Source organism: Scylla paramamosain, chromosome 43 (genome assembly GCF_035594125.1).
Source record: "Scylla paramamosain isolate STU-SP2022 chromosome 43, ASM3559412v1, whole genome shotgun sequence".
Lineage (NCBI taxonomy): Eukaryota > Metazoa > Arthropoda > Malacostraca > Decapoda > Portunidae > Scylla > Scylla paramamosain.
Genome location: NC_087193.1, coordinates 10,997,284 through 11,022,283, shown reverse-complemented (window position 1 = coordinate 11,022,283; position 25,000 = coordinate 10,997,284). Strand labels below are relative to the sequence as shown.

The following is a 25,000-nucleotide window of genomic DNA, read 5'->3' as shown; positions in this document are numbered from 1 at the left end:
CAGCCCTTCCTTCTCCTCTCCCCCCTTCCTTCTCCTCTCCCCCCTTCCATCCCCTCTCCCCCTTCCCTTTCCCCTCTTCAGTACTCTTGTTAGGGGGGGAAGAGGGGAAGGGGATCTGTCACGTGTCAGACTCCCACCAAACATATCAGGCGCCCCGTGACTCACCTCCCTGTCACCTTCCCTTCGTCAGCTTCACCTTCAGGAGTTTTATCATGTTAAAATTAGAGGCAGTGATAATGTTATTGATTGATGTTATTTATGGTGGTGGTGGTGGTGGTGGCGGTGATGGCGGTGATGGTGGTGGTGGTGGTGGTGGTTATTTTCTCCATAAACTTCATGCATACCTTGATTTAATTTAGTTTTGTACGTATGCTCTCTCTCTCTCTCTCTCTCTCTCTCTCTCTCTCTCTCTCTCTCTCTCTGCTCTGAGTATTTTTCTATTTTTCACTTTATTTATGCCTTAGCTTCTCTTCTTCCTCCTCCTCCTCCTCCTTCTCTTCCTCCTCTTCTTCCTCCTCCTCCTCCTCCTCCTCCTCATCTTCCTTCGCTTATCCTTTACATAAATTTTCTTCACTCTTATTTTCCTCTTTCTATTTCTTCACTTTGTTTTCACATATAAGATTTAGTAATTTTTCATGGGTTTTGTTATTTTCATACATTTTAACGGTAGTAGTAATAGTAGTAGTAGTAGTAGTAGTAGTAAGTAAGTAGTAGTAGTAGTAGTAGTAGTAGTAGTAGTAGTAGTAGTAGTAGTAGTATCGCTATTGTTATTATTATTACTATTATTTATGTCAAGGAGATAGATTTTCTTAACCAAGTATTATATAACTTAAGTAAACACACACACACACACACACACACACACACACACACACACACACACACACACACACACACACACACACACACACACGTAAATTAACCCCACCCGAGAAAAGAAAAATGATGAACCAGTATGTATGTATATATGTATGTATGTATATATGTATGTATGTATGTATGTATGTATGTATGCGTAGAGAAAGTCTATGTATATGTGCTCATCATTAGCCACCACCACCACCACCACCACCACCACCACCACCACCACCACCACCCGACCATTAAACACACAGAATTACGAGGTGGAGAAGAAGAAATTTTGAGACACCAGAATTAAACCAGGTTTACGGCAAAGCGGCTCTTAATGACAGGCCAACGACACTTTGATGACATAATGGCGTTTTTACCTACTCATTAAGTGGGAACTCGGTGGGGGAAAGTTTTGCCAGCCAGGAGAGGAAGAGGAAGAGGAGGAGGAGGAGGAGGAGGAGGAGGAGGAGGAGGAGGAAAAGGGAAAAGGTAGCGCTTGTGATGCTAAAATTAAACCTCTTTGTTGCTGCAAGGGAGAATGAGAAGAGAGGAAGATTTGTGTGTAAAAATTATAATGTTAGGTTACTAGTAGGTGACTAATATTTGTGGTATGTAAGGCTTATGCTGTGCTTGGAAGGGTGAAAGAGTGAGAAGTAAAGGAGGAGGATGGGTGAAGGAAGATGTAGGAAAGAGAAACCGAAGTAGTGAAGGATGAAGAAAAACCGAATAAGGGGTGAAGGAGCGTGAAAAAGAACTGAAAGAGTGAAGGAAGGAATGAAGGAGAATGAAGAAGTGAAGGAAGGGGGTAGAATGGTAATGATGACGAGAAGGGAGGCGAGAAATGAGAATAAGAAGGAAGTTTTTTTTATGGATGAGTAGGAAATGATGGAAGGATTGGAGGAAGGAGGGGATGGAGGGAGAGTGAAAGGTGTTGAAAAAGAAGAGGAGAAGGAGGAGGAGGAGGAGGAGGAAAGGAATGTTGGAAGGTAGAAGTTTAAAATATCAGTAAGGGAATAAAGGGAATTAATTATGTCCTGTTATTGCATTTTTGTTTCCACCATAAGACTTAATTATGCCACCCTCTCTCTCTCTCTCTCTCTCTCTCTCTCCTCTCTCTCTCTCTCTCTCTCTCTCTCTCTCTCTCTCTCCTCTCTCTCTCTCCTCTCTCTCTCTCTCTCTCTCTCTCTCTCTCTCTCTCTCTCTTTCTCTCTCTAAGACAAAAGAGAAAAATACATTGTCTAAACCGCCAGGACAATACTGCTCCTCCTCCTCCTCCTCCTCCTCCTCCTCCTCCTCCTCCTCCTCCTCCTCCTCCTCCTCCTCCTCCTCCCTCCTCCTCCTCCTCCTCCTCCTCTTAGTGACAAAAAACGACCCTTGGTACCTTACGACCCCCACTGCGGGAAAAGGGCGACTTTCTTTACAGTCAGAGAGAGAGAGAGAGAGAGAGAGAGAGAGAGAGAGAGAGAGAGGTACTGAGGGTATTGTTTGAGCTGATCTTTCAAGTTTTTCTCTGACCATTTTCTTCTTCTTCTTCTTCTTCTTCTTCTTCTTCTTGTTTCTGAAAAATTAGGTTTTCGTTGGTTTTCAATTTCTTTTGAATTTCTTATTTATGAAGTGTCATTTTTGGGGGCTGGTTTTTTTTTCTTTCTTTTTTTTTGCTACTTTTTTGTAAGGTAGTTTTGCGTATGTTTCTTTTTTTGCTTTTGTTTTGTTTTGTTTTTTGTTTCCGGTGTTGTTGTTGTTGGTGTTGTTGTTGTTGTTGTTGTTGTTGTTGTTGTTGTTGTTGTTGTTGTTGTTGTTGTTGTTGTTGTTTTCCTTCTTCGTCGTCTTCGTCTCCTTCTTCTTCTTCTTCTTCTTCTTTTTATTATTATTATTATTATTATTATTATTATTATTATTATTATTATTATTATTGTTGTTGTTATTATTATTGTTCGTCTTCCTGGCGTTGCCCTTGATCTTGAAGTTCCTCCTTGTATGCTGCTACTACTACTACTACTACTACTACTACTACTACTACTACTACTACTACTACTACTACTACTACTACTACTACTACTACATCTACAAATACTCACTACATAATACTTCTACCACCACCACTACCACCCTCACCACCAACACCACCACCACCACCACCACCATCAATAAGAATACAATGTAAAAATCTATCGCTTGGCAAAATTTTTTCCCCTGTTTGTCTTGAGCATTTGTTTTCCCTTGTTTTGTTCGATGTGGCGTGAACAGCTGAGGGAAATAATGTGATTCGCCTTGAAATAAACGCCAAGGAGACTGAGATGGATGAACGGGTAATGGTGGTGGTGGTGGTGGTGGTGGTGGTAGTGGTGGTGGTGGTGGTGGTGGTGGTTTGTATTATTGCGTGGTACAGTAACTAGTATGTTCAAATTAAGTAAGTTTCTCATATTCTTTTGTTCTTTCTAATCTATCCTGCGCATTTTTTTGTTCTCTTTCTCTTCCTCGTTATCTTCGTTATTGTCATCGTCCTACTTCTCTTTCTCCTCCTCCTCTTTCTCGTCCCCTTCTCTTCTTTCTATCCCTTCTTCTCTTCCTTCCCCTTTCATTTGCACTAATTGTCATCTTTCTTCCTTGTTCTGCTACTTCTTTCCTTTTCCTATCCCTTTCCCCTATCCCTTTTCTTCTTTTATCTTTTCCTCTCTTACTGTCCTATTTATCTTTCCTCCTTCTCTTCATACTAGATTCTAATCCATCTACTCTTTTTCCTGTGTTCTCTTTCTCACCCCTTCTTATCCCTTTTTCCTTGCCACTTTTCTTCTACACCTTCTCCCTTCTCCACATAAAAATAAATAATGAAATAAAAGAAAAAGAAAAAAAAAAAAAAACGTAAGATTCTAATAAATCAACACACCAAAGATCCACCAAATGCGCAGCGCCACTTGCGGCTGAGAGAGTAAGTGCGCTGCGCAAAAGACCGATCCACTGACAGTCCCCTCGTGTGCCGGTTAAAGACTCAGGTGTACCACTAATTACACCTGCGCCGCCCTGCCCCCCTTCACCCTCCTCCACCTAGCGCCTCGTGGACAGCCAGGTGAAGAGGAGTAATTAGAAAGCCTTAATTAGATTTTGGTCTTCGTGGGCATACCATTTTGCACCGGAGTGAGTGACGAATCATTTCCCGGTGTTGAAATCTTTTTAATCCTCCACTTACCACACGCACACGCACGCACGCACACGCACATCCACACGCACGCGAATATTTGCATGTGGATATTCTGTCTCTATCTTTCTGTCTCTGTCTCTGCGTCTGTTCCTCTCTCTCTCTCTCTCTCTCTCTCTCTCTCTCCTCCTCTCTCTCCTCTCTCTCTCTCTCTCTCTCTCTCTCTCTCCTCTCTCTCTCTCTCTCTCACTGATAATGAGAATGATGACAAAAAACGAAAGTAATAATTATGAAAACAACAATAATGTAATAGTAGTAGGTAGTAGTAGTAGTAGTAGTAGTAGTAGTAGTAGCAACAATAGCACATCATTGTTCTTCTCTCGCCGATAACTAGCAGGTGTTATCACGGCTTGGCGTTATTTGCATTCCCCGTCGCTCCCTTCTTACCTGTCTTCATTAGTGTAATTGGCTAAGAACACGCTACCCTTGTCTGTTCGCGGCGCCCTTTTTTGACTCCTCTTCCGTGTCTCTAATTGGAACAAACATTAAATGGAAACAAATACTAATAATCATGTTTTGTTTTCTTTCTTTCTTTTTTTCTATTAATATTTGCTTTTCCAACATTTATTTTTTTTTTTCAGTTTTTCTTTTAGTTTCCCTTCCCATTCTTTTTTTTTTTCCTTTATCCTTCATTTTATCAGCTGTATTCTTTTTTTTTTTTTGTTTTTCTCTACATTTCTGACTATTTTCGATATTTCGTTGCATTGTTTTCCTTTCCTTTCCTTTAATCCTTCGTTTTATCTTCCCTTCACTCTGTCCCCCTGTACTCCTTCCCCTGCTTTCCTTCCTCCTTCATTTCATCTTTGCATCTTCTCCGTCTTTACTTTTCAGATTGTTTCATTACTATCGCCTTTTTTCTTCCCTTCCTTCTCTCTCTTTTCTGTATTCCTTCCCTTGCTTTCCTTTCTCCGTGTATTTGCTGTTATCTGTTGTATCTTGTTCCTCTTTTCCACTGTTTCTTTTTTTTTTCCCTTTCCTTCACTCTGTCTTCTGTATTCTCCCTGTTTTCCTTATCTTTCGTTTTATCTCCTTTATCTCCCACTTTGCATCTCTGGCTGTTTCACCTGTTTCCTTCTCTCTCTCTCTCTCTCTCTCTCCCTCTCTCTCTCTCTCTCTCTCTCTCTCTCTCTCTCTCTCTCTCTCTCTCTCTCTCTCTCTCTCTCTCTCTCTCTCTCCCCCCCCCGTGGCTGGTGTTTCCATCAGTCTACATTGACTCACTTATGCATTTCCATTCCTCAGACTCTCACAATATTAACCCTTTTTAACCGCAATGCTTCCTATTCAAGTTTATCCCTTTCTCTTATTCTTTCTCTGCGTATTTCAGTTTTCCAAGATCACCAGTATTTTTTTTTTTTTTTGAGAGCCTTATCCGGTACCTTACCTTATCTAACTTTACCTTAACTTATCTAATCTCCTCTTATGTATCCAACTATCTCACTAAATGGTAACACTGAGTACCACTTTTTTCACCCCTCCCTCCCTTTCCTCCTTTCCTCCATCTCTAATCTTTCAAGAGGTAAGGAATCGAAAAAAAAAAGTAAATAAATAAGGACTAAATAAAGTATAAGAACCATAGCAATCTTTGTGGGCATTTCCGCGATGCTCTCTTTCCCTCTCTCTTTCTCTCCCACCGCTCCCTCTCTTTCTCTCTCAAGAACCACTAAAAAACGAAAAAAAAAAAAAAAACTAAAAATAATCCATAACAGTCATCATAGCTACATCCATATCTGACTTTTTTTCACATCCATCCATCCATCCATCCATTCTTAAACTTTCAAGAATCACTAAGAAAACGCAGAAGGAAAGCCAGAAATACCCCTTTCTCCCCCCGCAAAAAAGAAAAAAATAAATAAATAAATAACAGCAAACAGCACTTCCCATACATCCACACCCCTCTTCCTTCCAATCCCTGCCTTCCTCTCCCTTCCTCCCTCCATTCATTCGTCCCTAATCTTTCAGGAACCACTAAAGAAACTGAAAAAACGAAAACAAAAACACTACAAAATAACAAAAAAAAAAATAACTATATCTCCTTTCATAGCCATCCCTCTCTCTCCCTTCCTCTTCACCCCTCTCCCTTCCTCCCTTCACCTTTAATCATTCAAGAACCACCAACGAGAAACAAAAGCTAAGCATTCCAAATGACTACAGGAGCTAACCATAGTATTTTTCATAGCCATATCTACACCCGCCATTTTTTCAACCCCTCCCCGCTCCCTACTCCCGCCTCTCTCTCTCTTTTTTTTTTCAATATGATCTTTTCCACGCCACTAATATCACACGGGCGGAGGATAATGCAATGAGACGAAGGGGCTGAGTCAAATTATACATCTCCTCTGAATGTTCTTATTATGGAAATCAGGGCAGGTTGTCTTATACCGAACTATGAATATAGAATTAGACTGGGTGAGCCGCAAGACGAAGGAACGAGGAGGAGGAGGAGGAGGAGGAGGAGGAGTTGGGGTCGAGAGATGGGTAGACTCATAACTCTCCTCTCATGTGGGGTTGGGTGAGGAGGGTTGCAAGGTTGAGGAGGTGGAAGAGGCAGAGGATAAGATAAAGGGCTTTGAGTGAGTGAAAGTAAGAGGGTTTGTGAGGGAAAGTTGAGAGAGGTGCGAGTTGTATTTGATAGGGAGAGTGAGGTGAAGGGTGAAAGAGTAAGGGAGGCAGGGAGGGAGTGTTTGGGAGGGCTGGAGGAATAAAGGGAGGAAGAATTATGAGTGTTTTGAGAGAGGGAGAAAGGTGTAAGTGTACTCTCTCTCTCTCTCTCTCTCTCTCTCTCTCTCTCTCTCTCTCTCTCTCTCTCTCTCTCTCTCTCTCTCTCCTCCTCTCTCTCTCTCTCTCCTCTCTCTCTCTCTCTCTCTCTCTCACATTACCCTACTCTTCACTTTTTTTCACCAAATCACTACGCCTCCTTAGTTCTTCCCCTCTTCCTTTCCTCCTTCCTTCCTCTCCTCTCTCCCCTCTCCCCTCTCACTCTCTCTCTCTCTCACACTCTCACCGATTATCGCTTGAGCTTTGGAGGACAAAATGAGGCTCACTGTGCATTAGTCAGTCGCAGGGAAGAGGATTAGACTCAATGCCTCCTCCTCCTCTTCCTCCTCTTCCTCCTTCCTCCTCCTCCTCTTCCTGTGCATTCTGAAAATAGGTGTTGAAAAAAATGGCAGAAAAGGGAGAATCTTCAGTCTATATTAGTTTTCCTTTTTTCATGTACAGGGTGAGGGTTGCAGGAGATGAGAGAGAGAGAGAGAGAGAGAGAGAGAGAGAGAGAGAGAGAGAGAGAGAGAGAGAGAGAGGAGAGAGAGAGAGAGAGAGAGAGAGAGAGAGAGAGAGAGAGAGAGAGAGAGAGTGTGTGTGTGTGTGTGTGTGTCCTTCCCTAATCTTTTTTTTTTCTTTTTTCATTATCGTATTTGTTTCTGCCTCGTATTTGTTTTTTTTTCTTTTTTGTATTCTTTTTTGTTATTTCTTTGTCTTTTTTTGTGTTTGTACCTCGTTTTTTTTTTTTTCGCTCTTGTCTCGTACTTTTACTTTTGTTGTGTTTCTTTTTTAGATTCGTATTATTTTTCTTCTTTATTTCTTCTTTTTTCTTTTTCCTTTCTTTTTTTTTTCTTTTTTCTCTCTCTTTTTTTTTTTTTGCTTCCGTGACGAATGGATGTGATTTGGATGCCGAGGGAGCGATTCGTTGAGCACCGACGCAGCGAAACTAAAAGACTCATTTGTTAGCCAGAGAGAGAGAAAAAAAAAAAAAAAAAAAAAAAACACACGTGGTTCGATGTATTATTCGCTACTTTAATATTAGAAGCAACGTATTAATATGATTTATTTATGTTAAGCTGACAATAGTTCCTGAGATAAATAGATAGAAAGACAGAACACACAGACAGACAGACAGACAGAGAGAGAGAGAGAGAGAGAGAGAGAGAGAGAGAGAGAGAGAGAGAGAGAGAGAGAGAGAAGTAAAACAGGAAATAAATAAGGATAAGACGGGGAAAGTGAAGGGGAGATGAAGGGAAGTAGAAAGAGAAGGAATAATAGATCCCATGTGTGTCCTGGTTAGGTGACAAAATCTTCTTGTGTTTAGTTTATTTTTTGGCTTTGGTTTTTCTTTCTTTCTTTCTTTCTTTTCTTCTCTTTCATTATTTCTTTTTTTCTTTTTTTCCCTTCCTTTCTTTCTTCCTTTCATTCTTTTTTCCTTTCATTTTTCTTCTTGCTTTCTTTCCCCTTTACTTCTTTTTTTTTTTTCTCTTTTCCCCTTCCTTTCTTTCTTTCTCCTTTTATCATTCCATTCTTTTTCCTTCCTTCCTTTCTTTCCTCATTTTTTCCTTTTTTACTTTCTACATTTTCTTTTCTTCCTTTCTCCCTTTCTAGCGCACTTACCTCCTTTTCATCTCCAGTCTCATATGATCCTGTTACTGAGCTTTAAAATTTCCTAAGATCAGTCCACTCACAACATCAATAACCACTAAGTTAGAGAAAATCTTGTGAGGAAACCTTCGTCTTCATTATCTTACTTTCCTACTCTCTTACAAGTTACTCGGAAGGTGTTTTGCTATTTATTCCTTATGCTAGGTAGTGTTGCTTGTTAGTTTCACAGATAGGTGAGGAGGAGCCTTCGTTCTTACCATCCTGTATCTCTTCCTTTACTATAGCTTATCATAAAGGGTACAAAAGGTATGTTGCTGCTTATCAGTTTCCCAGCATCAGTTAAACAGAATGATAGGTGGAGAGGAGCCTTCTTCTTTGCTATCCTACTGTGCTACACCTCTTGCTTCGGTGTAACTTATGACAAAAGGGCCAAAAGGTGTGTTGCTGCTTGTTTTTTTTGTTTGTTTTTTTCCCACGTTAGGTTATATAGCTTATTAGAAACAAGGTGAGGGGCACTGGTCTTTGTTCTTCCTTTGTGTTCCCTTGTGTGGCGGTCAGGAAGGTGAAGCAGACATCTTGTTTACAGATAGCGATATGTTTATTACTCTGAAGGAAGCTCTGCTCTCGCCTCCCGCCCCCTGCAGGGCACCCCCGTCCCCTGTGTGTGTTTGTGTGCGTGTATGTGTGTATCGGCACTCGACCGGAAATTAAAGACATGTCATCGTCAGAAATTTACGTCACCATTTTCAAGACGAGAGGGACGATGGGATCTTTTTAGCGGAGCGTGACGAGGAGGAGGCCCTGGAGTGTGCCAAGTGTTGTGGGGGGGTCGGGGGACGTAATGGGGATGGCGTGTCCTGCGAGGGGGGCCGGGGTGACGGGACATGTCATAATATATACATTTGTTTGGGGACAATTGATTACAGCTAATTGGAAGATGTTTATCAGTGACTGGTGACGCTGGTGGTGATGGTGGCGGACTGGTAACCCTTTCACACACACACACACACGCACACACACACACGGCAGGAGTTTTGCACATGGAAGACAAGACCAATACGAAGCCTGAGAGTCCTATTGGTCCCTCACGCCCTCAGGGAAGTCTCGTCAGGTCGCTGGGACTCCCTAAGGCAATGTATTCTTCCTCTTGGTGATACTGGGACCCTTATTCAGAAACGCCTTGCTTTCTCACCTCGACTATTTTCAAAGGCCACAGAGATGATAAGCCAAGTTCTCAAGATGTTTTTTTCTGTTAATAATATAGAAATCTTATTAATATGTCACTAGAATAGTAAAAAAAAAAAAACAGACTTAAAAACCCGTGTAGCTTCAACTAGAGGCTGTTGGAAATAGTAGAGGTGTGGTGCGAAAGTGTTTCAAAATATGGCCCTGAGCAAAGTGGAAATAGACCAACTTGAGCTGCGGGTGGACTTGAAAAATCTTGCACGAGGGACTGTTTTATTGTTTTGTCTACTTGTTTGTTTTGCTTCGTTAAAAAAAAAAAAAAGTAAATAAGTATAAAAATAAATTAGGTGTTTTATCAGAAATTTATCTGCAAAACTTTTTTTTTTACGTGTTTTAAATGTAGGTCGTTCAAATTTTGCAAAATGTTAGGTTATGTATAATTTTTCTCTTATTTTCGTTCTTTCTATTTGTCTTTTTCGTTATTTTTCGTATGCTTATCTTCTTGTAAATTTATATATATGAGTGAGTCTCTCTCTCTCTCTCTCTCTCTCTCTCTCTCTCTCTCTCTCTCTCTCTCTCTCTCTCTCTCTCTCTCTCTCTCTCTCCACCACCATCATCACCGCCGCCAGCCCTCACAAACTCCACTTCGTCTTGTACTTAACATAAATATTCACTCTGCAACATTTACATTTGTCCACTGCAACCTTCTTCATTCACTGCAACGACCTGAGGAGGAGGAGGAGGAGGAGGAGGAGGAGGAGGAGGAGGAGACAGAAAGAGGAGGATGAAGACGAGGAGAGAATGAGCACGATAAACACACACACACACACACACACACACACACACACACACACACACACGTTTTGTCACCACTTAATAAATAACCCGAAATACCATCTTTTTTTTTCTCATAAATATATATATATATACTGTATACGTAGGAGTTTTTATATTGTCAGTATCAATAACGTCACTCTTATTTCTTTTTTTCATTCACTTTCACACTTCTATCCTTCTTTCGCTTCCCCCTCTTTTCCGCATTATTTTTCTTATTCCTTGCACTTTTTTTTTATCTAAGTTTCTCCTTCGTTACATTTCCTCCCCTTTGTTCCTTTTCCTTCGTGTCTTCTGTGTACCTTTCCTCAGCTGTGTAGGTCTGCGGAGTACAAGTCTTGTGTTCTTCCCTTCCTCCTTTGGTTGCCTCGCGTCCTTGCTTCTAATGGACACTGTATTCTTAAAAGCTACCCTCTTCCTCTCTCTTTATCTTCTTCCGTCTACTTTCGAGGTAGATAGGTAGGTAGATAGATGGGTAGATAGATGGATTGAGAGAGAGAGAGAGAGAGAGAGAGAGAGAGAGAGAGAGAGAGAGAGAGAGAGAGAGAGAGAGAGAGAGAGAGAGAGAGAGAGAGAGAGAGAGAGAGAGAGGGGGGTAAAAAAAAGAGTTTCACGGCGGAGATAAATTGATAAAAATTAACGAAGATGGATGGCGCTGAATAGAGTTTAAGAAAATGACAGTAATGAAGAAATGAGACAGAGAGAGAGAGAGAGAGAGAGAGAGAGAGAGAGAGAGAGAGAGAGAGAGAGAGAGAGAGAGAGAGAGAGAGAGAGCATTGCACAGCTGGTCTCCGCGGTAAGTGTTACTCTGGCGGACCAGCTGGTGTGTGTGTGGCGGGGACATCTTCTCTATGGCAACAGCTGGTGCCTTCAGAGCTATCAAGACGTCATGTCCTTCACAGCGGCGTCACAGCGGAGAGCAGGAGTAACAGCAGCAGGAGACACAGCAGCAGGGACTGTTGGGGGGCGGCGGGCGCTGTGGGAGAGGGGGAGACGAGAGCAAGGGATCACTTAATGAATAAATGAATGATAAATAAATGAATAAGAAGCAATTAAGGCTGCGGCGTGACGCTTGGGCGGAATGTGGGCGCCAGTCAGCGGCTGACTCGCGCCGCCCAATTTCTCTATCCTTTCTGGGGGGAAAATTCAATTAGAAGCTCACAATATTGTCGTCAGCTGGGGGTGAACGGCGGGGGCGGGGAGGGGGGAGATGGTGGAAAGATAGGAGGAGTTGGGGCGGAGGAGGAGGAGGGGCAGTGAGGCAGGAGGACGGAAGAAGGGGGGAGGATTGAGGGATTCTTCAACCTTAGCCATTGAGGAAGGTGTGGGAGGAGGAGGAGGAGGAGGAGGAGGAGGAAGAGGAGGATGAATTGGTGTAAGCAGTGAAGGAAGGACGGAAGGAAGGAAGGATGGAGAAGGGAAAGGAAGAGGGAGAGGAAGTGGTGATGGTTGAGAAGGACGGGAGGCGAGTAGTTGAAGGAGAAGGGGGAGGAGAAGGAGGAGGAGGAAGACGAGGAGGACGATATGAGAGGATGGAACGAGAAGGACATAAGGGGACGATATAACCTATTCAACGCACACACACACACACACACACACACACACACACACACACACACACACACACACACACACACACACACACACACACACACACACACACACACACACACACACGAGCATAATTAACACCAGCAATATTCAAACCTCGAGCGTGTGTGTGTGTGTGTGTGTGTGTGTGTGTGTGTGTGTGTGTGTGTGTGTGTGTGTGTGTGTGTGTGTGTGTGTGTATTTGCCAGCAAAGCACAAAGGACAAAACAGTATCTTCATTTGGTAATATCGTAAAGGAAAAAAAAACATGACCCAGTGAAAGATTAGAAGAATTTGTATCGTTCATAAGAAGTTGAAGAGGGAAAAAAAAGAAGAAAAATGTAAAGAGAAAGAGATAAAAATACGAAGAGAAGTAGAAAATAACGAAAAATAACAATGACTGAAATACGGGGAAACCAGGAAAGAGAAAAAGATCGGGAGAAAATAAAAACACAGAGAATGAGAACATCAAATTTAGTCTTTAAACTCAGAGCCATGTAATCTCTCTCTCTCTCTCTCTCTCTCTCTCTCTCTCTCTCTCTCTCTCTCTCTCTCTCTCTCTCTCTCTCTCTCTCTCTCTCTCTCTCTCTCTCTCTCTCTCCTGCAGATCGTTATTAGACCCAGTGGACATTACCTGATGGACTTCCAAACCACCGAAAAGAAACCGGTCAAAAAGGCGCAGTTCTCTCCGTAATTACTCTCTAATTAACGAAGGACAACCACCCCAGCCCCCCCCTCACCTCTCCCTCTCTCCTTCCCTCCCCCCCTCTCATCCTCCCTTAGCTGTCCGAAGTAACGGCCGGAGGAATCCATTTGGTCTATCTAGTCTATTTGCGATCCCGGAATAAAAGACAAGATCTGTTTGCCGTTCACGAAGAAAAGGTTGACATGCGGTTGGAAAATAAAGGAGGGAGCAGTGGAGGGCTTGACGTGGTCCGTGGTGGCTCAATTTACATTCACGTTTTGGCGGCGTTTTGTGAGGGAGAATGAACGTCAGTGTTAGTATTTTTCGTGATCGCCCCCGTGCCTGCAGACTGCGCGCGCCGGTGTGTTCTCTGGCGGGGTTGAAGTTAAAAGCCTCGTTGTCTTTATTAACCTTCCTTCATTCCGACCCAATTGTTCGCTCCGTTTCCTTCTCGTTTTCTCTTGGTTGTGTTTTATTCTCGTCCCTTGTTCCGCTCGCGCCGTTCGCTCCGCTGTGTTGTTGCTACATATGCACTTTTTTCTTCGTTCTCCTTTGTAGCTTTTTCTTTCTCTCTCTCTTCCTCAGGGTTAGTGTCTTTATTGTCGGCCTTCGCGGGGAAAAAGTCCAGCTCGCGCCCTCACTTCTTTCTCCCGAGAGGGGATAAAATTTGTTCAAGATTCGAGAGCGAGAAAACGAGCTGTTATAAAGTTAGTCGCCGCGGGAGTAACACGTCCTCGGGTTTACGCTGCTCGCCTCGCCTTTACCCCGCGTCACTTTGTTTCGCCAGACTTGGTTCTCGCGGGAGAGCTTGGTGGAGGTGCAGGCGATTACAGCGGCGGTGATGGGCGGCGGCGGCGGGATGGACGGCCACCCACAGCCTCCCTTCGGGCTTACAACCAGGTTATTGTCAAAGTTCGGAACCAAGTCGCTTTGTGGCGGCGGGGACCTGCGAGGCGGTGATCGTAACAGCCTGCGAATGCCAAGTTTAGTCCGACTATGCTGACTAGCTGACTGTGTTCCCCCAGGGCTGCTTCCCCCGCCCCAGTCCCCGCCCCAGGCCGCGCCGCACGGCCTCGCGGTGCATTAAGGAAGTGAGGCGGCCATGGCGGCAGCGGTGGGGTTTGCATCACTTTAATCAAGGAGGTTGCTGCCGACGCCTGAACGGACAACAGGCGCGGTCGCCGCCCCCCGACCCGCGGTGCAGTGGCGTGAGGCGAGGCAATTTTAGGTGTTCATCGCCACACTCTGTCTGTTTGGTGGTCGTGCCTCCACAATAACCAGAGCGGCGCCCCCATCTCCCCACCTCCTGCCTCCCCCACCATTCCCTGACAATAAGACCCAAAGTGTGACGCACTACGGAGTTTGATGCTTCATCCCAGCCCTTTCCTCCCTCCTGCCCAGCCTCCCTCCTGCCCAGCCTCCCTCCATTAATCTCCTTCCCCATTTCAACCTCCACTCCCCCAGCCTGGCCGGGGCGGCACCCACCTGCCGAGAACCAGCCGAACTCCGCGGGCTGCGGCCAGTCGGAGTGGACGAGCGTCACGTTGGCGGTGGCGTGGTACACGGAGGACACTTGGGCGTGGCAGGTGAGGGTCATGGCGCCGCGCGCCAGCCACTCCTCCGTCGCTGTGACTCGCAGCTCCTGGCAGGAGGAGAGGAGCGTCAGTACATTACAGGGAGAAGAGGCAGTGATAACAGGGTGGCTACTTCACACACACACACACACACACACACTCACCGACGCCTGGGCTAGGCGCCCCCGCGGCCCCCTTGCCAGGGGGCGCAGGTCCACCGCGTCGGGCGGCGCCGCCTCGCCGTTGACAGTCCAGCTCACGTCCGCCGGCGGGTCTGAGGGCCCCATGAGGCAGCGCACGGCCACCACCTCGCCGGGCCGCACCCGCGCCCCCGTGGCGGCGCCCCACACCTCGGGGCCCCACGACGGCACGTCTGTCGGGGAGAGGCGGGAGAGGGTGAGGGCTGGGGAGTAGGGAGGAGGGAAGGGATGTGGACGGTCACTGGGGGAAGAAAGCTTCTCTATCTCCTCCCCTCCATTTCCCCTCATTCACCCATGCTCCCATGCTTCCCCCCTCCCTGTCCCCCACACTGCCATGTCCACCCTCCCCCCTCCCCTCCCCCCAAACTCACCCACTACCGTCATGTTCACCGCGTGATCGTCCGTCTCGAAGAAAGGCTTGTCGCCCATCACCTCGCACCGGAAGCTGCCCGACGTCTCCCGCGTCACGCCCTCAGCGCCACCGTCGCCTGCGAGCTGCGCGCGCGCTGGGGGAGAGAACATAACATAAATACATCAGAATGAAGGGGACTGCAAAAGACTGGTTGGCCTACACTGGGCAGCTCCTGTACTGTGAACTTCTCCTCTGCCAACATTCCTATTACCACCCGTCTTGCCGTCTTGGAGAGAAGTACGGTGGTGGTTAGTGACACACACACACACACACACACACACACACACACACACACACACACACACACACACATACACTCACGTCCACGTGGATGTGGGGCAGCGGGTACACCCTGATGGGCGGGTCTCGTCTTGGAATGTACTCATAAAACTGGTTCACGTCACGGTACCACTTGATGGAGTAGAGCGGGTCGGGGCGGTCCGTGCTGTGGTGGTAGTGGCAGGTGAGGTCCACCGCGGAGCCCGACACCACCACGGGCGGCACGCGCACGCCAGACACGCGCAGCCCGGCGCCTGCACCACGCCGGGCACGAGAAGAGAGGAGATAACACCTGTAGACGTCACCAGCAGCAGTAGGTGGCTCAGTGACGCCCCTTGAAATAAAGCAGATTCAGACCACAACCCTACACACCCTGACTCTTGGGTGGCTGTCACACTGAAGCCTGAAGCTCACCACTCACCTGGAGCAGCGAAGCCCAACAACAGCAGAAGGGGCACGGCGGGGCTCGGCGCGTGGGCGACCCGCATCCTGCCGCGCCCCACACACTCTAGCGAGACAGAGGAAGAGCAAAGAAGCTGTTACAATGCACTCTGCTTCTTATATAAAACTGCAAATTAGAATTTTTAGTAGTGGTAGTAGTAGTAGTAGTTGTTGTTGTTGTTGTTGTTGTTGTTGTTGTAGCAACAGCAGTAGTGATGGTACTCATTTAACACTCCAGCACACACGCCACCCTCAATCAACAGCCTCAAAACCCAAGCACACACTTTCTTCACTGGCCGCTCCTTCATGGCCTCACTTGGAGCCATAATTTATTCTGAAACTCCTGAGCTGCAACCCAACTACTTTCAAAAGCCTCTAGTCGAAGTGGCACGAGTTTTCAAGAATCTTTTTACGATTTTAGTGACAGATTAACAAGATTTCTACAGTATCAACAGGAATACTCTTGAAAACTCAGCTAATCATCTCTGTGGCCTTTGAAAATACTCGTGGTGAGAGAGCAAAGCATTTTATAAGAGGCTTAATGTCGAGGAAGACAGGACGCCCCCACAACGAGGCTGAGTCTTGGTGTGCAGCTCGGGACCAACTTCGCTATCTAGGCCAAGTTTGCAGATAAGACACTTGATTAGCGCGGCTCACACAATGACACCACTTCATCAGCATAATCATCAGCCTCATTCCCCAGTTTCGTGAGTCTAATCGGTAAAACTGTGTATGTACCTCAGGATCTTGAGTGTCTTTCCTTCTTCCTACTCGCTAACCCTGCCCCCCTTTAGTAAATCACGGTATTTTTATTTTTTTCATTGCACATGTAAGAGTTAAAGGTGAAAAGCAAATTCAGAGGAAAAAAATGATCAGTTAATTGTCTCTCCCATAAAAGAAGAAGGAAAAGCACGAAAGAAAATGTAATGCAAGGCCATGCTAAAGTAGTAGTAGTAATAGTAGTAGTAGTAGTAATAGTACAGTAACTAGTATTTTTTAACTATCATAAGCGGACTTTTTCTATTCATTTTTCATTCTCCAGTCTTCCTAATACATAGAAATAGCAGTAGCAGTAGTAATAGTAATAGTAGCAGCAGCAGCAGCAGCGACAGCAAGGTGGCGGTAGTAGGTGGCGTGGTGGTCGCAGTCACACCCAACCTGCGCCTGGAAAAAGGGAATTATTGGTCGTGGCGGGAAAATATTAGTGCTACTCGCTGGCTCGTGACTCGATCTGATGACGCCGCAGATCTGCCTGTGAACCGCCACGAGGGAGAGAGAGAGAGAGAGAGAGAGAGAGAGAGAGAGAGAGAGAGAGAGAGAGAGAGAGAGAGAGAGAGAGAGAGAGAGAGAGAGAGAGAGAGAGAGAGACCCTTAAAATTTTTCCATATTTCATACAGTCTGCCCTGTTTTCACCGACAATCTCTTTTATTTAATCCACATCTCACGCACACTAATATTTTCCTAGCACTGCGCATATCACGAGTCATTTTTTTTTCCTCTCTTGTTTCCCTTTTAAGTTCAAACGCCGTCTCTTGTTACTTTGCTTATTTTTTTTTTTTTTCGTTCAGGGGCGGTCGGGGAGGAGAAGGAAAGAGCTCCTCACCCCCCGCCCCCACCTTTTATTTTTGCTATTATTAATGAAGGACGCATTTCATGAAGTGTATTAAACAAAAACAAAAAAAAAAAAAGAGAGAGAGAGAAAAACAAGCATTAATTAAATCCGGGTGTTGGCAGCGTCAGAATACAGGAATAGCAAAGACTAGGCACTGTTTCTACAATAACCCTTTTATTTGTATAGTTATCCCTTGTTAATATTGAGAAAAACTGTCCACGAGCCAAACATCTATTTAAAGGGTTAGTATAGAAAGTAAAAAAATAAAAAAAAAATAAAAAAAATACACGATAGAACTACAGAAGTATATCATACTTTTATTCCTACATTTGTTCATATTGAGAGCACTGTGAAGAATAAAAATTGTCCACGAGCTACGCAACCCCAATTATTTGAAAGACTAATATAGGAAGTAAAAATAAAATAGAGGAATACCGAACTATTTCATTCATTCATTCCTACATCAGGCACACCACACTCTCTCCAGGAACTTCACTGCCTCAATCAGCCATTCATTATTCAAGTAACTAGTACGAACAGAAAATAAATAGAAAAAAAAAATAGGTTAACTTTGTCTACTGGTTACCATTTAAGAGACTAGTATGCGTAGAAAGTAGATGGAAAAATAGAAAGTAAAACTATTTAAGTCGTAGAAAATTGTTGGACATTGGTGACTGTTACAGAAAATAAATGTGTGCCAGTCGAAAAGGGTTAATTAAAACAAATGACCTTTGCGATGCGTAAACATAAACGCCACAAACTTTGAAACATCCGACGCCTCTGTGTGTGTGTGTGTGAGTGTGTGTGTGTGTGTGTGTGTGTGTGTGTGTGTGTGTACTAATTGCATCACCATGACAATACAGTTTAACAAATGCTCACCTTATCAAGACAGCAGAAGTAAGCTTAGCGGCAGAAGAAGAGAGAGAGAGAGAGAGAGAGAGAGAGAGAGAGAGAGAGAGAGAGAGAGAGAGAGAGAGAGAGAGAGAGAGAGAGAGAGAGAGAGAGAGAGAGAGGTGTAATACGTATAATATAAATAAGGAAATAAGTTGCTTCGAATTATGACTCGCGCCAACAATTTCTTTTGCCTGAAGGAACACAAGAGAAGCGGAAAATGGCGTATGCAAACTGCGCCCATAAATTCTAGTAATCCTGTTCTTCCCTCGACTCTTGGGTGGTCATAAATATTTTTTATTACCTTGATGATATGTGAAGCATCATAACCCAGAGATAATAAAATAAATTAATATGAATTCTGCCACCCCTCCATCCTTCTCCCCTCCCTTTCCTTTTTTCCTTCTTTTTCCCCTCTTTTCACGCCTCCTCCTCCTCCTCCTCCTCCTCCTCCTCCTCCTCCTTAGATCCTTCAAGACCTCAAGACGCCTTCCTTTTAAACCACAACAACCACGCCTTTCTCTCTTTAGGGAATGTTATGAAACCTTGTGTGCGTTTTCATAGTTGTATTTGGCGTGAGAGAGAGAGAGAGAGAGAGAGAGAGAGAGAGAGAGAGAGAGAGAGAGAGAGAGAGAGAGAGAGAGAGAGAGAGAGAGAGGAGTTTACAAGCAAGTACCATTTATAATACTTTTTTTTTTTTGTGTGTGTGTGTGTCCGTTTTCTTCAAGGGTTTTTCATTACTCTCTTATTGGACCGGTGTAGAGAGGAGACAATAAAAGTGAAATAGGAGATATTTCTAAATGTGAGGCGGGGAGAAACATATTTACGAGAGCACGATGTCCGCGGGAGGTGAGCGGGTGAAAAATGAATGTGCTATCGAAGGAAAGAGAGAGAGAGAGAGGGAGAGAGAGAGGGGGGGGGGTGATTTATAATAGAAATAGTAACGTGTACATAAAAGAAAAGTGAAATAAAACAAAAAGGATGGTAATAAAAAAGGAATAAAAGAAACTATGTTAAATGAAGGAATTATTGTTCTTAGAAGAAAATGAAGCTCTAAAGAAAGAAAGACAGAGAGAGACAGAGAAAAAAAATGTGAGCCCAACACACACACATAAACCAATAGACAAATATACCAATAAAGAAATGAATAGATCAATAAAAAAAAAACAAAGAAAACGGAGGAAAACAACACAGTACCCCTTGATCCCTCACCTTTGCTACTCTTTAGACAAACAATAACAAAACAATGCCTTTACACTTTTCCCGCCACGATGACTTAATGATGACATCCTTTCTTCCTTAATGAGCTGATGACGTGAAAAAAAGAAACAAAAAAAAAACATTGGCAATAATTTCAATACCAGGACTGCAAATAATTCATCTTCTTTTACCTGAAGGTTAATTAAATGACGCCGAATGGATTTATATTTGGCGAATAAGTGAATAAAAAAGGTCTGTTTATTCATCCACCTCCCCTGTCTCCCCTCCCGTCTCCCCCTCCGCCCCTCGGCCCCTCTTGAAAAAAGGGCGGGGAAAATAAATATATTGGCCTTAATTAAAAGAACATGGGAGTCAGGACGCGTGGTTATTAAAGCGAAATTCGGTGTTCGTGTTGACGTATGATAATGGAGTCACTGAATCCGGATACCAACCCGGATTTGGGCTCCTGGTGAGAGAGAGAGAGAGAGAGGGGGGAGGTGAGATGAGGGGGAGGGGGTGAAAGTTGTTACTTGTGTTTAAAAGATATCGAAAATCTGAAAATTTTATGAAAGATACAGAAGTTAAAATATTAGAGGTAAAAAAAAAGTCATGAGAAGAAACTACGAAAGAAAAGAAAAAAAAAGGAAAGAACGAAATTAGGAAAAAAAAAATGCCTTAATCTGAAAAAGAATAGAAACAAAGAAAAACAATATACTTTTACTAAAGAAATAAAAAAATAGAAAATGTGAAAATAAATGATAAACAAAATTAATAAAAAACTTTTGTTCCATTAAACTTGACAAATAAGCGACGCCTTTCCATAAGTCACGTTTTCTACGCCGAACGTAACCAACCACACGACCCGGACTGAGGAACGAGGAGGAGGAGGAGGAGGAGGAGCGATTGGAGCAGGAGGAGGATAAGGACCAGAAGGAGGTGTCGCTAGTGGTGGTGAAGGTGGTGTAGGAGGAGGAGGAGGAAAAGCGATTGTAGGAGGATAAGGAGCAGAAGGTGGTGGCGGTAGGGGTGGTGAAGATGGAGGAGGAGGAGGAGGAGGAGGAGGAGGAGGAGGAGGAAAAGCGATTGGAGGAGGAGGATAAGGAGCAGAGGAAGGTGGCGCTGGTGGTGGTGGAGGTGGTGTAGGAGGAGGAGGAAGAGGAGGAGGATAAGGAGCAGGAGGTGGCGCTGGTAGTGATGAAGGAGGAGGAGGAGGAAAAGAAAAAGCGATTGGAGGAGGAGGAGGAGCAAGAGATATTCATATATGCATAAATAATCTATAGTTAGAAAGTTGTTTATTTTAATTTTCTAATGAGCTTCTTACCAGTGATGCTAGTAGTAGTAGTAGTAGTAGTAGTAGTAGTAGTAGTAGTAGTTACAGTGTAGATACGTGTACTTACCACCACCACCACCACCAAAATTACTGCTACTACTACCACTACCATTACCGCCTCCACCACCACCACCACCACTACTACTATACTACAACTGCAAGTGTCTGCATAATTTTCGGCAGTGTTTTCCCATTATTTGTTTATTTATTTATGTATGTATGTATTTATGCATTTATTTAGCGGCCCGGGTAAAGAATTAATTGGGTCCAAAAAAAAAATGTATCTGCCTTCGTTTGGACTCTAGTATTCGTTCATTAACTGGCTCTGAATAAAAATATAAATTATAATCTCGTTCAAACTTTTAAAAACTTCATTGTTATTATTCTCAGATGCATGATGTTTTCCTTAGTGTGTGTGTGTGTGTGTGTGTGTGTGTGTGTGTGCTTCTCGCTTTATCATTCGTAGAAAATCCTTGTTGAAATGTATTTTGCGAAGAGAGAGAGAGAGAGAGAGAGAGAGAGAGAGAGAGAGAGAGAGAGAGAGAGAGAGAGAGAACAACAATACCAAGAACAGTAAAAAGAAAACTTAGACGGAGAAGAAAAACAACAACAACAACAACAACAACAACAACAACAACAACAACAACAACAACACGCAGTAAAAGAAAACAGACAACAACAACAACAACAACAACAATAACAAAACCCACGCGCGCAAGCCATAAATCAAGAAACACGTTATAGTACTACTTTCTCTAGCTGAGGCAGCGGCGGCGGGACAGAGGAGGAGAGACGCGGCCGCTGACTGGCGCGCAATAAGACAAGATGGCGTCGCATTCGTCACAGTTCTTGCCGCGTGCTGCTGCTGTTCCTCCTCCTCTTCCTACCCCTCCTCCTCCTCCTCCTCCTCCTCCTCCGCGTGATGGATGGCACACGACAGACCGACTATAATTATACGCTCAGCTAGATTTAAACTCTTGAAAGGAAGTGACGCGTGTGTAGCGATCCGTCTCTCTATTTCTGTTTCTTTTCCGTTTAATTTTCTCTCGTCTTGACTGCCAGTTGTCGCTAGTGGACTTATTAATGGCTGCACATACAATTTACACTTTTCCCCCTCGCTCCTTTCTTTCCTTCTCTTTTACGTCTTGTATTCTTATTGTTTTTACTCTTTTCCTTCGTTGTTTCCCTCACTTTCTTACTCCTGCATCTCTCTCTCTCTCTCTCTCTCTCTCTCTCTCTCTCTCTCTCTCTAATGGTGTTCGATCAGCCGGGAAATCTTTCTTATAATCGGAACACTAAATGCTGACAATCAAAGTGGAAATTTTAAGAAAACTGGAAGGAAAAATTAAGAAGGATATAATTTATGCGAATTCTCCGGATTATAAAAGGTACGGATCGCGGAGTGGAAAATGGGCGTGAATATATTAGAGAGAGAGAGAGAGAGAGAGAGAGAGAGAGAGAGAGAGAGAGAGAGAGAGAGAGAGAAGTGAGAAGAATTTAGTCTAATGGCTCCCTGGAATTTCTGAAACGATGGAAACAACCTGTTGAGCAAGATTCTCTCTCTCTCTCTCTCTCTCTCTCTCTCTCTCTCTCTCTCTCTCTCTCTCTCTCTCTCTCATATCAAAGCAAGAATAACGGAATCTATAACACTATCATCATTATCAATAAAAAAAAAACAACACTCAGTAAAGATCTACTGCTTCAATCTAAGTACCCGCGCGCCTTCGAGACAGCGAACTGAAACGGCGAGACTCATTGCAGCGGCCGAAGTTGGTATTAGAATAAGAATAACCTAACTTAAATCACAACCATCATTACCAACAACAAAAATAACACCAGTTAACGCTCTACTGCAGGTTTCTAGTACCGAGCGGCTTCGAAACAGCCAACCGAAGCAGTTTGACTTATTGTAGTGCGCAGCCGCTGAACCACCAGGAGACACCAGGAGCCAGTGACGCGGGATATGCTGTAAGGAGGGCTCGTGTGTCGGATTCTCTGCTTCCCCGATCACTTTCTTACTGGTCAAGGTAATACAAGACTAGCACTTCCTTCTATAATGCATGTTCCCAACTGCCCAATGGGTGTGGTGAGTAAGCAATGAGTGTATGGTAATGAGGAGTGTGTGGTAAGTAATGAGTGCGTGGTGGTGAGTGTATGGGCGTGAAATGGTGAGTAGGTGATGCGTGTATTATGATGAGTAGTTTGTGGTGAGTAGGCGATGAGTGCTTGGACGTGAAATGATGAGTAGATTGTTATTAGGTGATTAAGAAACGAACTTTTGTTTTTTTAGTTGTGTAAACGGAGAAAAACAGATATGCGCGATTAGTACAGTCAGAGGATATGCACAAATGAGAGGAATCAGTAAATAGGTAATATAAAAGCAGACGTAAAATAAAAGAAAGAAAATATAATATAGAATAATACAAGTAATATAAAGAAAAGTCTCCATCTGAAGTAAGACAAAAAATAAATAAATAAATAAAAGAAATAGATAAACAACATAATCGAACTAGGAAATCTTTTTGATAATAATGAACAAACAAAATCACCTTTCCACTTCGCGTCAAGCACCGGCAGATGAAAAGCAAGAATAAATGAACAGTTTGCATCAGAGTAGCAATAAGTGTCAGTAAATAATTGAGTAACCCGTAAAATATATAAAAGTCAACACGCACAAAAGCATAAACAAAAATATAAAACTGGAAATACGCACCAGTAAATCAACAGAAAGTAATAAGAAATAATAATAAAAGAACCATAATCAAAAACTATTAGAAAAACAAAGTAAAAAAAAGTTACATATATTATTAAGTGTGTGTAAATCATATGATAAAACTTCACAAAAAAATAAGATAAAATAAATAGTACTTGAAAAGGTTTACATAATACAAGACAGAAATAAGAGAAACATAATCTGATAATCTTCAAAAATAGAAAATTAAATAAAATCACTCCCTGGAAAGAAAAAAAGTACAAATATAACGCACAACAAGAATAAATACGTATATAGAATTTGATAAAACATGAAAAAAGACAAAGCCAATACCTAAAAATAAATAAAAAGGAAAACAAAAAAACAAAATAATAATAAACGTAAATAACATGATAAAAACACGCACAAAAAAAGATATATAAGGAAAACAAAACCGCTACGTAAAGAAGAAAATAATTATAAATAAACAAAAAGATAAATGTCTAAATACAACGAGAAACAAAAATAGCGAACTCAATAAGAGCGCAGCGGCCATAATGAGGCGCTGGGAAGTGCAGCCTTGGAGCGCACGAAAGGTTCCAATTAATTCAAGGTTCACGGCACCGCTTCCGGAAGGTCAGGTGTGAGCGTGACTACCTGCAGGAAACACGTGACCGGTTCTGTGTATATGTGTGTGTGTGTGTGTGTGTGTGTGTGTGTGTGTGTGTGTGTACGCGTTTGTTTATGCCGCGATTTGAACGCTAACGTAACTGCTGACGGAGATTTTGTGCTGTAATGGTTAAGATAGTAGTAGTAGTAATAGTAGTGGGAAGAGGAGGAATACAAGGAAAAGAAGCATCAAAGATTATTTAATTAAATGGAAATCTTAACAGTCGCAATAGTAGTAGTAGTAGTAGTAGTAGTAGTAGTACCGGGAGGAAGAGATAGAATACAAAGCAAAACAAACAGAAACACTTTGATCCTCGATAGGCGGTTTAATGATGAAGAAAATAGAAGTGTAAACAGAACAGTAGTAGTAATAGCAGTAGCAGTAGTAGCAGCAGCAGTAGTAGCAGCAGCAGCAGTAGTAGCAGCAGTAGTAATTACCGATACTCTTCCTGTGCTTGGCTACCACAGTGCATGGAGCGACAGAGGGAGGGGACCATGAAGTGGGGAGTGAGCGTAGGGTGGCTATGGGTTGATGGGGCGAGGTGGCTCATGGCCCGTATTCAGAGACGCTTTGCTCTCACCACAACCATTTTCCAAGACCACAGAGATGACTAGCCTGGTACTCAAGACTATTTCTCCGGTTAATAATGTAGAAATATTGTTAATCTGTCGCTAGAACCTGAAAAAAACACCTTTAAAAGCCCGTGTCACTTCACCTAGAGCCTTTGAAAATGTAGAGGAGGTGCAGCGAAGTGTTTCAGAGTACAAGCCCATGGAGCGATGGAGTGGCGTGGTGGGGCGGCAGGGCAGAGAGCGCGCCAGGAACTCCCATGCTGCCTCCACCGCCCCATCCCCCGCAATCGCAAATTCATAACGTAGTACCCCATACGTTGACGAGAGCACGCTGAAAATCTTGCCATACGATAAATCACGGCGCGACAAATGGACAGGTGAACATGTGGATTAAAAATATACATAATTAAAAACTTTCGA

The 25,000-nt window shown here is 43.5% G+C and overlaps 2 protein-coding genes across 2 annotated transcripts in view; one reads left to right on the top strand and one right to left on the bottom strand.

Annotated features, from left to right (window-relative positions):
- Window positions 1-25,000, top strand: part of LOC135093759 (uncharacterized) — a 148,254-nt gene that overhangs the window by 75,193 nt on the left and 48,061 nt on the right. The gene's annotated exons all lie outside the window — the stretch shown is intronic.
- LOC135093760 (uncharacterized) overlaps window positions 11,014-25,000 on the bottom strand; it is a 17,238-nt gene continuing 3,251 nt past the window's right edge. The window contains exons 2-7 of the mRNA XM_063993352.1: window positions 15,594-15,680; window positions 15,215-15,426; window positions 14,853-14,987; window positions 14,446-14,654; window positions 14,193-14,349; window positions 11,014-11,408 (exon numbers count right to left, since the gene is read on the bottom strand). Of these exons, the coding sequence (XP_063849422.1) occupies window positions 11,329-11,408; window positions 14,193-14,349; window positions 14,446-14,654; window positions 14,853-14,910 (504 nt within the window). The 5' untranslated portion in view covers window positions 14,911-14,987; window positions 15,215-15,426; window positions 15,594-15,680 and the 3' untranslated portion in view covers window positions 11,014-11,328. The remainder of the gene's footprint in view (window positions 11,409-14,192; window positions 14,350-14,445; window positions 14,655-14,852; window positions 14,988-15,214; window positions 15,427-15,593; window positions 15,681-25,000) is intronic.